The following is a 12,720-nucleotide window of genomic DNA, read 5'->3' on the forward strand; positions in this document are numbered from 1 at the left end:
CAAGCCAACGACTGAATTTATTTAGGTGTTGGATTGACAACATATTTTAAATGCATACAGGCTTGTAAGGGCTTTTCTAGTTTTTGAGATGTTTGATAATGGTTAAAAGTGCTTTAAAGTATTTACTTTTAGCACAAAAAGTACAAAAATAAAGTCAAAATCACAAAAGTTGGGTAATTACCAATTTATGACTTTTAGCCTATAAGCTATTCACGGTCTATTTTAATTGATTTTTTTGACTATTTTCACGCATATTAAGGAATCAACCTCTTAACTTTAATTAATAATAAAATTGGTCATATTAATCTTAATTTATTCGTTGGAGATATAACAAATACTCTTAGACTCTTTACTCCAAGGACAACTTTGAAAAAAGAAGTTAATTCCTTCTTGATATATGCAAAAAATCAAATATTAGGGACCACAAAAAAAGTCCAAAAAATCAATTAAAATGGACTGGAGAGAGTACTTTTAAAAAGCCAATCCAAACATCCCCGTTTGGCCATGAGTTTTGCCAAAATAAATTTGGAATTTATTTTTAAAACTCATGTTTGGCCATAAATTTTGTCCACATTTTGGCAAAATCCCAAACTCCAAATCCCAAAATCACCCCAATTGCTGATTTTGGGCCAAAATCCCAAAACTTGGGAATTATATACATGTTTTTTCCAAAATAAAGTTGGGAAATATGTTGTGAAAACGTATGTCCAAACACATTTTTATCTTCAAACCAAACTTCACCAAAATCAAATTTTTCAAAACAAATTTCGAATCTATGACCAAACACTAGCTTGTCTATACTTGCCTACTTGGTATCTTTTCGATGGACATAAGAATTCTAAAAGTCCAAAAAAAAAGTGAATTTTTTTCAAGTGAAAATGGTATTTGGAAATTGGAGTTGTGTTTAGACAAGTATCAACTTCAAAATTCAAGAAAAAATTCAAAATTCATCTACATTCAAAATTCTGTGGCCAAACGCCAATTTCGAAAAAAAATTTAAAAAATTCTTTGTCCAAACATGCTTTTAGATAGGAGTAAATAGAAAATCCACAAAACATTACACAAGACTCCAGCAGTTCATTTATCAAAGTTTTCTCTTCTCTTCATCTTAACTTCCACTATGATTTAAAATTGAGTAATTTTCAGAAACTACTATTGTTCAGTGGCTATTAATTTTTTATAGCTACTATATATGTAATTACTTCTTATAATTACTATTCAGTTATTATGGTAGTGTATTTGCTATATTTGCGCAGTTGTATTCATGAATACAGGAGCAAAAGGCGCCTAAAATTAGGGCAATCTTATACGTGCATGTATTCACATGTATTCGCGCTGCTGTATTCATGAATACATCAGCAAAAAGTGACTAAAATCAGGACAGTCCAGCTGTACGTGCATATATTTACATGTATTCGCGCTGCTCTATTCATGAATACAACAACAAAAAGCGCCTAAAATCAGGGAAGTTCAGTTGTACGCTCATGTATTCAAATATATTCGCGCCATGTATTCATGAATACAGTAACGACAATCACCTTAAAAATAGGTATGTCCAGCTGTCTAATAATGGAAATAATATCAATTAGCGTGATACACTCATAATATAACTTAACAAAATTAATTCTTAATATCCATTAGCGTGAATACACTCCTAATATGCATGAATACAGGTGTATTCAGTTGTATTAAAAAAATACAAACCTTCAAAATACATAAATATATGCAAAAAAAATAATGTATTTATATAAAAATATAATACATTTGAGTGAATTTATACAATGTATTTGTATCATTGTAGACTAAAGAGCAAAGAAGGGAAGAAAGCTCGTCGGAGATGGCATTTTTCGGCCAAGCAAAATATTGTATACATTGTATTAAAACTAAAAATGGAGACGAACAAAAACCCAACCCTCAAATCTTCTCTAGCGTAAAAAAATATTACAGTATCCGTGTAGAGAAATCCATTGCAATATTTGGCGGAGAAGAAAGCCGCAATCTCTTTCTTTCTAATATTGTTGTATAAATTCATTACAAATATCCAGCTTAGAAACTAAGCAGTACAAATCCATTGCAATATCCAGCGTATAAACTAAGCAGGTATTCTGCTCGAACAAAGAGACAAGGGAGAGAGAGAGAGACAAAGAGAAAGAAGAAAATTTTAATTTGGATTTTGAGAGAATCGTGTGTTAATTGAAAGAAGAAAGAGAGAGAGAAAGAAGAAAAATTCGAAGAGAGAATCTTGTGATAATTGGAAGAGAGAGTAAAAAAATAACATATTTCATGCCTTAATGGTAATATATACTATAAATACTTATTTGCTATAAAATATGAAAGGTAACTATAGAAAATAATATTTTAAAATAATTTTAATTTATAATAATTAAGTTACCTTTAATATATGAGGTAAAATTTCCTTTAGAGTTGGCACGATGGTTTAATGTCATGAGTATTGGGTGGACTCAAAATCTCAAATTTCAAGTTGGTCAGAGGATAATCGAATTCAAACTCAACACAACATTTGTCTTTTCTACAAATGTATGGTAAATTTTTTGCTTCTAGTTTTACCCCTCACGTTTTTTTTTTTTTTTTCTTTGGTTGAAAATTCCAGAATATTGAATGACTCGCAGCAATAATTACCCATTTTGTTAGTTCGATTTTATAATGATATTTGGCGAAGGGAATCGATCACAAATATCTTTCACGTAGAAAATTACTTATCCGATCAACTCTCGCGGATATCCCTCACATTTTTGCAAGTTGGGTCAATCTTAAAATAAAAGTATTATTTGCTAATTTATTTGGTGCAGAGGAAAAGTCGCAGCGGTTATAGTCTCTGCTCTTCAAGTGAGCACTCTGTGGCGAGCACTGGATAAACTCCCATGTGCAATAGCATGTAAATCACACAGAGTATGTAAACTGCACTAGACACGCCCTGTGCGACATGCTCAACTCAGAAGGCATTAAGGGGACTCAATCCCAGATTCCCAGGTCATACCAACCGAGCAACCCCGAAGGGCTATCATTTGCTAGTTGACACTACTATTTTGTATCAACCTTGACAAAAATAGACATACTCCCATAAATAAGGGACGATTTTAGTAAAAAAAAACTCCATTTTATTAGTACTAATCATAATTTTAATCAAGTAGTGTACATAATCTCCATGATCGTACCTTTTCTTTTCTCTCTTTGTAAATTTTGAGCTTTTCATTTTTATATACTATCGTGTAACCGACTAGTCAAAACTCAAAAGCTCAAAGAGTCGGAAACTAAACAAGCATCATTATAAAATCGAACTAACAAAATGGGTAATAATTGCTGCAAGTCATTCAATATTCTGGAATTTTGAAGATTGTATAATGGAAATTGAAGGCACAAATGGGTCCAAAACCCTACTGAAACCCGGTTCAACGAGAGAGTTCGGTAGAGGGCTTGGGTTCACCGCCGACGACCGAACCGTTTCTCGCCGTCAAATCTCGTTCCAACTCCAAACCTCTTCAGAACAAGAAGATGAAACTAAGGTTAATTTTGAAGTTGTCGGAAGGAACCCCATTTGGGTATACAGCAACAAAGATGGTAAAGTTCGGACCTTTAGGAAGTTCGAAAAGGGTGAAATGGTGAACGGTGACATGTTCTGTGTATCTGCCAACAAACCCATTTGGTTCACATTGAGAAGAATCGATTTTGACGATGAAGATCAATGGGGTGTTAAGAAAGAGATGGAAATGGAGAGTCAATTAGCTGAAAGCCTTCAGAGTAGTTCATGTCCGGTAGGGATTGAATTAGACCTCGAGAATATTGATATTTTCGGCATTGACCCTGTTCAAGGTTTGAGTTTTTTTTTCTCTGTTTGTTTCTTTGCCTCTGCTATTCCAATGCTCAATTGATTTTCCAGTTGCTTTACTTTTTCCGTGAATTGAAAATATTCAATCAATTCAATTAACTACCCGCAATCTCTACCTAGTTGGCTGTTCTATGAATCATTTGCATCCATTTTGTTCCGTTGATTTAGTCAGAGCCTTATCTTAGGCAGGAGCAGGCGCGGATGTACCGTTGTAGGTACGAGTTCAACTGAACCCATAACTTTCCACATAGAGCATAAAATTTATTTGAATTACAATAAATAGTAGAGATGAACCCACAACTTTAAGATTATGATGAGTTCAATGATAAAAACCTAAAAGTTGAACTCATAGAATTTGAATCATGGACTCGACTCTGGGTGGGAGTGTCTCTTTTACATGCCGGGAGCATTAGTATTAGTCTTGTATTTTGATACCTTCTTATCCATAGATTTCTGTTACTATATGTCGGTCCTTTCGCTTTGATTATTCTATCATCTTATCTTGTTCTTGTTGTTGTTGTTGTTACGGTAGGTTCGTTGTTGTTGTTGTTGTTACAATAGGTTCGTTGTTGTTGTTGTTGTTACAGTAGGTTCGTTGTTGTTGTAAAGTTGATTTTACAAACCCAATTGGTTCATCTTGAAAAGAAGGCTTTTTGGTGCCTAAGATAAACGTGTACGAAGTATGAGTTGGGAATAGAGACCCATTTTGCTGAAACCTCCAGAGTAGTTGCTGTCCAATAGAGAATTGGATTTGAGTTTGACCTTATTGAATTTTCTGGCGTCCCTGTTCTTGTGCACTGGTCACTCCCACTCAAGGGTGTATCTACATTTGGTGAAGGGGTTCAATTAAATCTTCTTCGATGGAAAGTTACACTGTGGAAAAGGGGTAGAAACAAAAAATTTCTATATATAAACCATTGCGTCTCCTTGACATAGGTTCATAACATTCTTACATTTTTTTAATCCCCTTATTCAAAATTCGGACTCCACAAGTGACTGTCGTTGGGTGGATTGTGTGCATCATCTGTGCTCATTCTGCTCTTTTGATTCAGTTAGAGGATTCGTTGTAACCTGACTATATATACATTGTCTGGTTGACTACTTAAATAAAATTCTTTTGTGGTTGACTTAAGCTAAATTTTACTATGTTCCGAGGAATCTCCTGCTTATTAAGCTTGTATTTTGCTAAATGCAGAGTTTGGTTTTCTGGTGATGGGGCATGAATTTGATGGTTATCCCAAGAGAATGATTCGGGAGATAAAGAACTGGGATTGGTTTATCGAGGAGGAAAGAGCGGAGAGTGATGCTGATGAGGGTTCTGATAGAAAAGGCAAAAAGGGTGCAAGGAGAAAACGGAAGAAAAAAGGCGAGGGAGACGATGAAGAGTGGACTGGCGAAAGTGAAGATGAGAAAGAACTACTCTCGAAATCTAAGAAGCTTCAGGGACCTAAATACGTGACAAGGTCCAAGGACAAGTCTAATGCAAAAAAGAAGAAACCTTCTCCACTACAGAAAACTAGACCTTCGGAGGAAGAATATGAGGAAGAAGAAGAAGAAGAAGATGAGGAAGATGAAACTCTCGGGGGTTTCATTGTAGACGATGTAGAAGAAGAGGCGGAAGCTGGTGAAGAAGAAGAAGAGGAGGAATTTGATGCCGGTGAAGATGATGAAGAGTTAGAAGATTGATGTTCCTTGCAAAAGGAATTACACCCTTGATGGTTTTCGCTAGCAATTTTATGTGATGTACATCCTTTGGGATGCGGCCTTCCCCGGACCCTGCATGAAAGCGAGATACTGTGCATCGGGTTACCCTTTCATACGCTGTAATTATCGTTTGGAGTGTCAGCATTTGTCAAATCTATGAATCTAAATGTAGTTTTATTTTTTGTCATTGTACATGATAAAGTAGTTCTTAAAGCAGAATTTTGTTAGTTGTACTAAACCAGCTGTTGTTGCTACTACACTCTTTTGAGTCTTTTAATTGCGGTGCTCTCTTAGAAACTAAGGGGTCGTTTGGTTGGAATAGGGCTTATGTCAGTATAAGTTATGCTGGAATTGTTGTTATTCACTGTTTGGTATGTTGCATTAAGAATGACAATTGTATAATTTCTGAGAAGAAGGTATAAGTTATACCGGTGCTAAATTACTCCATCCTCTATAAGGTGTAAGTTATTCCAGTGTTAAAATTAACACCGAGATAATTTATACCTAGTTTGCTAACCAAATAAAGTATTAAGGTGATATTAAATTTTTATACCACCCCTATACCTTATTATACCTCATGCCAAACGACCCCTAAAGGTATATGACTAAAAATCACAACTTGTTGGTAGCTGAAATGTCATTAACATTTAATTGTTTTGTGGAATGGTTTGGTGGAAACTTCCATTATTAATCACTTAATCATTATTAATTGACTACTTCCTCCGGTTCAAAATAAGTGATTTTTTAGTTGTTTTTACACAGATTAAGAAATTCACCTTTTAACATTAATTAGTAGTGAAATTGACATATTAACCTTTAGTATCTCTTCACATAAACACTCCTAACACATACTTCAACACTATTTACTCCAAGGGCAATGTAGATATAGGAAAAAAATAATTAATTCATTCTTGAAATCTGGAAAAATTACTTATTTGGACCACAAAAAAAGGCCAAAAAATCACTTATTTGGGATCAAAGGGAATATAGTTCGGTGGAAACTCCCGATTTGAATAAATTTTCACCAACTAAATTTGTCGGAAAAACAAAAAATGGGAACTCATCCAGCCACTTTTAAAAGCTAAATAAATCTTCCCACTGGATTAAGGGACAGAATTTGAAGAGTAGTCTCGAAAAAGACCACAGGGTGCAAATTATGCCTTTTTCTTTCCCTTCACTTGACTTTAATGGATTCTTTGGCTGGATGGTTATTTTAAATATAATATTTGCTTTAATTGTTAATTAAATTTTATTATCATATAGTTAAATCCGTTGTTATATAACAAAAAAATATAACGGCCTATTTGTTGTGAATACATCGTACCTTATTTTCTCTCGTTTTGTATTTTCTTATTATTAAATAATATATTTTTTATCCTGTCTTTTTATGTAATACCCGTATCCTACTCTTTTTTGTATTATTATAGTTTCTTCTTCGTAAGTATGTGATATTATAAAATGATAATAAATAATAATAATAATAATAATTTATCCAAATATTTATTAATAAAAATAATATAATACAATGTGGGTGGGAGAGAGCATTATAGTCTTTTTACCGGCTTCAAAGCTTGAAATATTCCCCGAAAAGATACTCGCCTTACAACTTGTTTGGATGATTGCTATATATCGTTTCATAATGTGTCAGTATCATATTATATTGCCCGAAAAGATATTCTCTTTACGGGTTGTTTTGATGGTTGTTATATATCGTTTCATAATGTATCGTATCGTTTTGTATTATATTGTACCGTTTGCTGAATATAATGTTTGGATAGATTGTATTATTTGCCGTCGTTTTATAATATCATGCATCGACAATATGAAGAATATACTTGGAATATTATAAAGAAAAATTATGATACGAGATAAAATTATTATATAAAAAATAGTATAAATAATAAAATAAAATAATTTAATAATAGTAAAGACAAGGTAACGACGCGACCACATACACTAGGTCGTTACCTAAAGTGGCATATTTTATCGTCACGTAATGATAAATTTAATAATAGTATAATAAAATTTAAATAACGACCGAAACAAACAATATAATAACAACCCTCCAGAGTCCAAACAAGCTGTTAGAAAATCGCAGCTCTACAAGTCCTTGCTTTTATCTGTGGAAGTAATTTTCCATTCGGCGGCAATTTTCCATTTTACCGCAAAAGGGCTAGGGTTTATGCAATCACAAAACTCACTACTCAATTCCTTTCCTCAGTAATCCATCTCGTGGAGAGAATACCTAAAGCTAGCTACGTGCTGGAATCCGTCAAGGTTTAGTTAGGGTTTATTCCTTTTAGCTGAAAACTACAGAAGCCAACCTCAAAACTAGAGGTGTTTTTGGAAATAATCTCGTATCCGTTTGCAGGTTTCATAGGTAGAGAAACAATAAAAACAATGGATTTTGATGTAACTGAGCAACAAGAGCGCTATTCAGAAAGCCATGAATTAAAGCATTCAATGGATGATTCTTCAGCAGGGTTAGTTTGTAGTAGCTTAGTTTATAGTAGCTTGTTAGCTTATAGCAAGTCATACGTTTGTCTTTGAATGTTTTTTCTCATGATTTTTACCAAATTGTTATATTTTCTTGACAAGAGGGATTCCGGTAGGTATGGAAAAACCCCTCTTGCAATTTACAAAGATATACGAGGTTATGCTGGCATAATGGTAATTTTTGTTTGTTGATAGAAAGCTTTTTGTTGGAGGCATTGCTTGGGAGACAACTGAAGGTATTGATGCTATCTTGCTTCGTATAAAATTGTGCATATTACTTCGCGACTAGGACCCTCTGTTTTTACCTTAAATGATAGAAATTCTTTTTGTACTCCAGACTGTTTGTGATTGCCGAAAATCTATTTGCTTCAGTTTTGACATTTTTAGAGTAATATTTGATTTGAAGTACAACTAACATTGCTGTGCAAGTGCTTTCTTTGTTTCGCTGTATCTGAAAGTGTGCTAGCACAAAATTCTTCCCTTCTTATGAACATGGATATGTTTTCAATTGTTTACACATTGAGACTGTCTTATTTTGTAAAGAATAAGTTTAAAAAGTGATACTATTATCAAAGGTTTTGATTAGGACAAGAATATGGCTTTTGTTTATGTACCGATAGTCTCGCATTAAAGGTTTGGTTGAGTAGCTAATGCAGCTGTCAACTTGCCCTGTTTTTTCTTCAGTTACACCTTGGTTGTGACATAGTTAACTCTCTTTTTTTTCAAAGAACCTGGGTGCTACATAAGCAGTGTATTATTTAAGCCCAGCGGCCTTCCCACTGTGCCTGCGCATGTCCTCTGTGTGCTGTGGTTACCCCTTTATTGACATTGTTCCTTCTATCGTATCTTCATGTGCTGTGTTTATACCAATTGTCTTTCTACCTAGGCATATTCCTGGATCATGAAAATAGTGAATTGGCCTGCCAACGTGGTTAAAGCACGCTTAACATGTTTATCTGACATATCACTAGTGTGTCGTAAGTGGCCTTCTGTTAAGTCTCTTAGATGTCTTCACTTTTGTTGCTTGGCCACATGACAGTACTCGCTCAAGTCTTGTTACGAATGAACATCATATTTGAAAAATTATGATGTATCTTTAGGCAAAAGATTGAGACTAAGCGATACTCTAATTAAATGAAAAAGATGGAAATATAAAATGGGTTTTTCACCTCTCCTGAGGATACTTGCCATACAAATATTTGTCCAGGCCAACTCAACTTGCGAGTACCTCGACTGTTTCACTAGGTACCTGCCACCTCTTACCAACACAAGTACTAGGTAACTCTGCTATCAAGACTTAGGCAGATGAGAAAAAATTGCCTAGTGTCTCTTGTCTCTATTGGGATTTAAATCCTAGTCTTCAAGGTTTTGCACCCGCTTGATTGACCACTAGGCTTCACCCTTGTGTGCAAGCAAAAGGACTTTTAAGCATCTTCCTTAAGTTTTTTTTTTTTTTTTTTTTTGATACAATAGTGCACAAAGATTTGTTTCCAGTACCAGCTGTTCTCTCATTAGAATTTTACAGTATCATGATTCTTTTCAGACAAGAATTTCTTACTGAATTGATGTTGCTAACAGTTATAGTACGACGGAACATGAGTTTCAGTGATATCTGGGTTATAAGAAAAGCGAAAGGTTTCTAAAGGAGAGTGGTCTTAAAATGCATGATTACTTCATTTAGGATGAGTTAGTTTCTATTGTGAGGCATCAGCTAAAAGATTATTGCAACTGCACTCGGGAGCTGGTTGCTTCCCCTGAGTTGTGTGTATTACTAATTTAATAGGTTAGGGGCAGTGTGATGCACTCTTGCTTGAGCACATTGCTTTATAGTACTTGCATTATTCAAGTTATAGTGTATTTGCTGGCACTCACACCGTTGACTTTGGTCCTTGCTCTATTAACATTTTGGGGGTGGGATTTGGGTTTGGGCTGTCTTTGGAACATCTTGAGAAAACAGTAAAAAGGCACAACTTTTAATAGCATGCATTCCTAACTTGATATTGAGGCATTTTAATTATTCATGTATCTAGTTAGTTGAGTACTTGAGTTAATGTTCTCCTTCCACAGTAAATTCTTCTGGTCTCTGTTTGCTTTTCGATAAATCTTTTAGTTTCTTCGAATTCTTTTTCCATGTTTCAGAAACTGACATTTTTTTACAGTGGTTTGACTCTATGTTATGATATCTACTTTGTTTTTTTCCTTTTGATAAGTACATCTGCTTTGTTTGCTTCCCTATTTTCATGAGGTCTGGCTGTCTTTCCTCTAACCTCGTACTGTATATGGTGTTTTACCTTCCAGAATCTTTTAGGAAGCATTTTAGCCAGTTTGGAGAGATAACTGATGCTGTTATAATGATGGATAAGGTCTCTGGAAGGCCACGAGGATTTGGATTTGTTACATATGTGGACGCGGAAGTTGCAAATAAGGTTTTAGAGGAAGACCATGTCATAGATGGTAGAGCGGTATAATATTCTACTAAATGCACCACTTAATATTATATTTCTTTTATTTACTATTACTCCTGTGCCAAGGTTTATGTTTAATGAATATGTTAATTTTTGTTGATAAGGTGGAAGTGAAGAAGACAGTACCTAAGGAGAACATGCAAGTTAAAGGAGCACCAAAAACGAAGAAAATTTTTATTGGCGGTCTTCCCTTACCTTTAACTGAAGGTAAAAGTATTCTACATGATATAACTCCTTATCTATGTGAGTCCAAAAAGTTGCTGCTTTAACTTATTGACTAATCGCAGATGAGTTGAAGGAATATTTTTCTTCTTATGGCTATGTTGTGGAGCATCAGATCATGCTGGATCAAAACACTGGTCGGTCGCGAGGCTTTGGCTTTGTCACTTTTGATAATGAAGAAGCAGTTGAGAAGGTTTTGTCTAATGGCCGTATGCACGAACTTCGTGGCAAACAAGTGAGTAATTAGGACTTTATACTTCTAAGAATTGATTCTCACCCCGTTTTACTATGATCAAACAAAATGATACCTCTCTGATATTTTATCTTCTTCAGGTTGAAATTAAGAGGGCAGAGCCAAAGAGAGGTGGTGCTGAACATGCAAGTGAAAGCCGGCTACATCGTGGTGGGAGTAGTTCAAAAGCATACGGTGGCTTTGGTGGTTCTGTAGAGGGTGTTGGTGGTGGATATGGTGGAAAGATGGGCAGAGGCTATGGCGGATATGGAGCATACGGTGGCTATGATGGTTATGGCAAATTTGCAGGTAGTTATGGTGCAGGTGCTGCAGGATTTTACCCTGGATATGGTGGATACGGTTATGGATTTGGGTTTGGTGGAGCTATGTACGGGGCAGCTGGTTATGGAGGCAGCAGCTACGGTGCGCCTGGCTACTATGGTGGTGGTGCTGGGTATGCCAGCAGTAAGGGATATGGGAGCAGTGGTGGTGGTTGGAATGATTTGGGTAAAGGAGCACCTGAAGGTGGCAATCCTGCTGGTTATGGTGGTGCAAAAGGGTATGGTAGTGGTGGCAGCAGTGGTGGCGGAAATGGTGGTGCTAGGAATAATGGCGCTGCTAATGGAAGGTTTCATCCTTATTGAAAGTGACAAGTCTGAGGTGGCAAATATGTGATGGCTTTTGGCGGGTACCGTCTAGGTGTAAAATCTTTGCTCCTGGTGTTTTTTTTCTTTTGAAGTTGATGATTTTGGTGAGAAAAAGTTATTTCTTTCACTTCCTATAGATGCATTAGCCTGTTGACATGGGACAAGGATAGCATAGTTCTTATTGTAAGAAAAGGGAGTTGCAAACCTTGTTCTCACATTTGGATGTGATTGCTTCTCTCTGCTGGAGTGCAGGTTTTGTTGGCTAGTCTATACGATCGAGTTCGTGTAGAAATGTTTAGACACCTCTCTAAAAGAAGCTCGCAATTTAATTGTAGATAACAACTTTGTAAAAGCCATCGCAGTGATACAATAAAACTGAATGCTTATGGATGAGTTTTTACTATATAATTCAGCATCGAACTGTTGTGGTATTTACAGAAGATAAAACTCGACCATATGCCTTTCCTTTTGTACACAATGTTGCACCTCTCTTTTGCTCACGAGAAAGGAGTGCATGCTATTTTCGTTTTCTGTCTAATTGGTTTTGTTCGAAAGAGAAGGGTAAATGGGAAATAATGATCAAACGGTATAGGCTTTGACTTGCCTTGTGATTTTTCCTTTCAATTCCTCTATCTTAGCAAGTAAACCTACTTTAATCTCTCATACAAATATTAAAATTTCATTCTCACCCATATTGAAGATTTCTCCTACATATAGTGGGCGTTTGGACATAAGAAATGTTAAAAAAAAAAAAATTAAAAAAAAGTGAAAATGATATTTGAAAATTAGAGTTTGTGTTTGGACATGAATATTATTTTGGGTTGTTTTTGAAATTTTGTGAGTGATCTGAGTGAAAATTTTGAAAAACGGCTTTTTGGAGTTTTTCAAATTTTCGAAAAATTTCAAAATTCATCTTTAAGTGGAAATTGAAAATTTTATGGCCAAACACTGATTTTGAAAAAAAGTGAATTTTTCGAAAAAAAAGTGAAAAAATTCTTATGTCCAGACGGGCTCATAGTCGTGAAAACCACAAAAAATATAATATTTGTTATGAAACAATAAAAGAAGAAGAAGAGTATTGCAGAGCAAAGTAAAGAGAGAATTCTT

The 12,720-nt window shown here is 35.1% G+C and overlaps 2 protein-coding genes across 3 annotated transcripts; both read left to right on the forward strand.

Annotated features, from left to right (window-relative positions):
- Positions 1–3,150: 3,150 nt before the first annotated feature.
- Positions 3,151–5,806, forward strand: LOC104223613 (protein PXR1). The gene is made up of 2 exons (XM_009775068.2): positions 3,151–3,831; positions 5,043–5,806. The coding sequence occupies exons 1-2, from the start codon at positions 3,363–3,365 to the stop codon at positions 5,531–5,533; spliced, it is 960 nt and encodes a 319-aa protein (XP_009773370.1). The 5' UTR covers positions 3,151–3,362; the 3' UTR covers positions 5,534–5,806.
- A 1,828-nt stretch (positions 5,807–7,634) lies between these two features.
- On the forward strand, positions 7,635–12,006 carry LOC104223612 (heterogeneous nuclear ribonucleoprotein 1-like). Of its 2 annotated transcripts, XM_009775067.2 has the most exons (7): positions 7,635–7,828; positions 7,923–8,034; positions 8,243–8,283; positions 10,346–10,509; positions 10,617–10,719; positions 10,800–10,969; positions 11,068–12,006. In XM_009775067.2, the coding sequence occupies exons 2-7, from the start codon at positions 7,952–7,954 to the stop codon at positions 11,608–11,610; spliced, it is 1,104 nt and encodes a 367-aa protein (XP_009773369.1). In that variant the 5' UTR covers positions 7,635–7,828; positions 7,923–7,951; the 3' UTR covers positions 11,611–12,006. The 2 variants fall into 2 exon arrangements, with proteins under 2 accessions (XP_009773369.1, XP_070003949.1); XM_070147848.1 differs by having other exon boundaries at positions 7,741–8,034.
- Positions 12,007–12,720: the final 714 nt, after the last annotated feature.

This window comes from Nicotiana sylvestris, chromosome 6, assembly GCF_000393655.2.
Source record: "Nicotiana sylvestris chromosome 6, ASM39365v2, whole genome shotgun sequence".
NCBI classification, from domain to species: domain Eukaryota; kingdom Viridiplantae; phylum Streptophyta; class Magnoliopsida; order Solanales; family Solanaceae; genus Nicotiana; species Nicotiana sylvestris.

Excerpts from the sequence above, each read along its gene's own strand:
- LOC104223613 (XM_009775068.2), top strand. The coding sequence starts at position 3,363 with ATGGAAATTGAAGGCACAAATGGGTCCAAAACCCTACTGAAACCCGGT. Across the intron at positions 3,832-5,042 it reads CGGCATTGACCCTGTTCAAG|AGTTTGGTTTTCTGGTGATG; the intron begins GTTTGAGTTTTT and ends TGCTAAATGCAG.
- LOC104223612 (XM_009775067.2), top strand. The coding sequence starts at position 7,952 with ATGGATTTTGATGTAACTGAGCAACAAGAGCGCTATTCAGAAAGCCAT. Across the intron at positions 10,510-10,616 it reads ATGTCATAGATGGTAGAGCG|GTGGAAGTGAAGAAGACAGT; the intron begins GTATAATATTCT and ends TTTGTTGATAAG. Across the intron at positions 10,970-11,067 it reads ACGAACTTCGTGGCAAACAA|GTTGAAATTAAGAGGGCAGA; the intron begins GTGAGTAATTAG and ends TATCTTCTTCAG.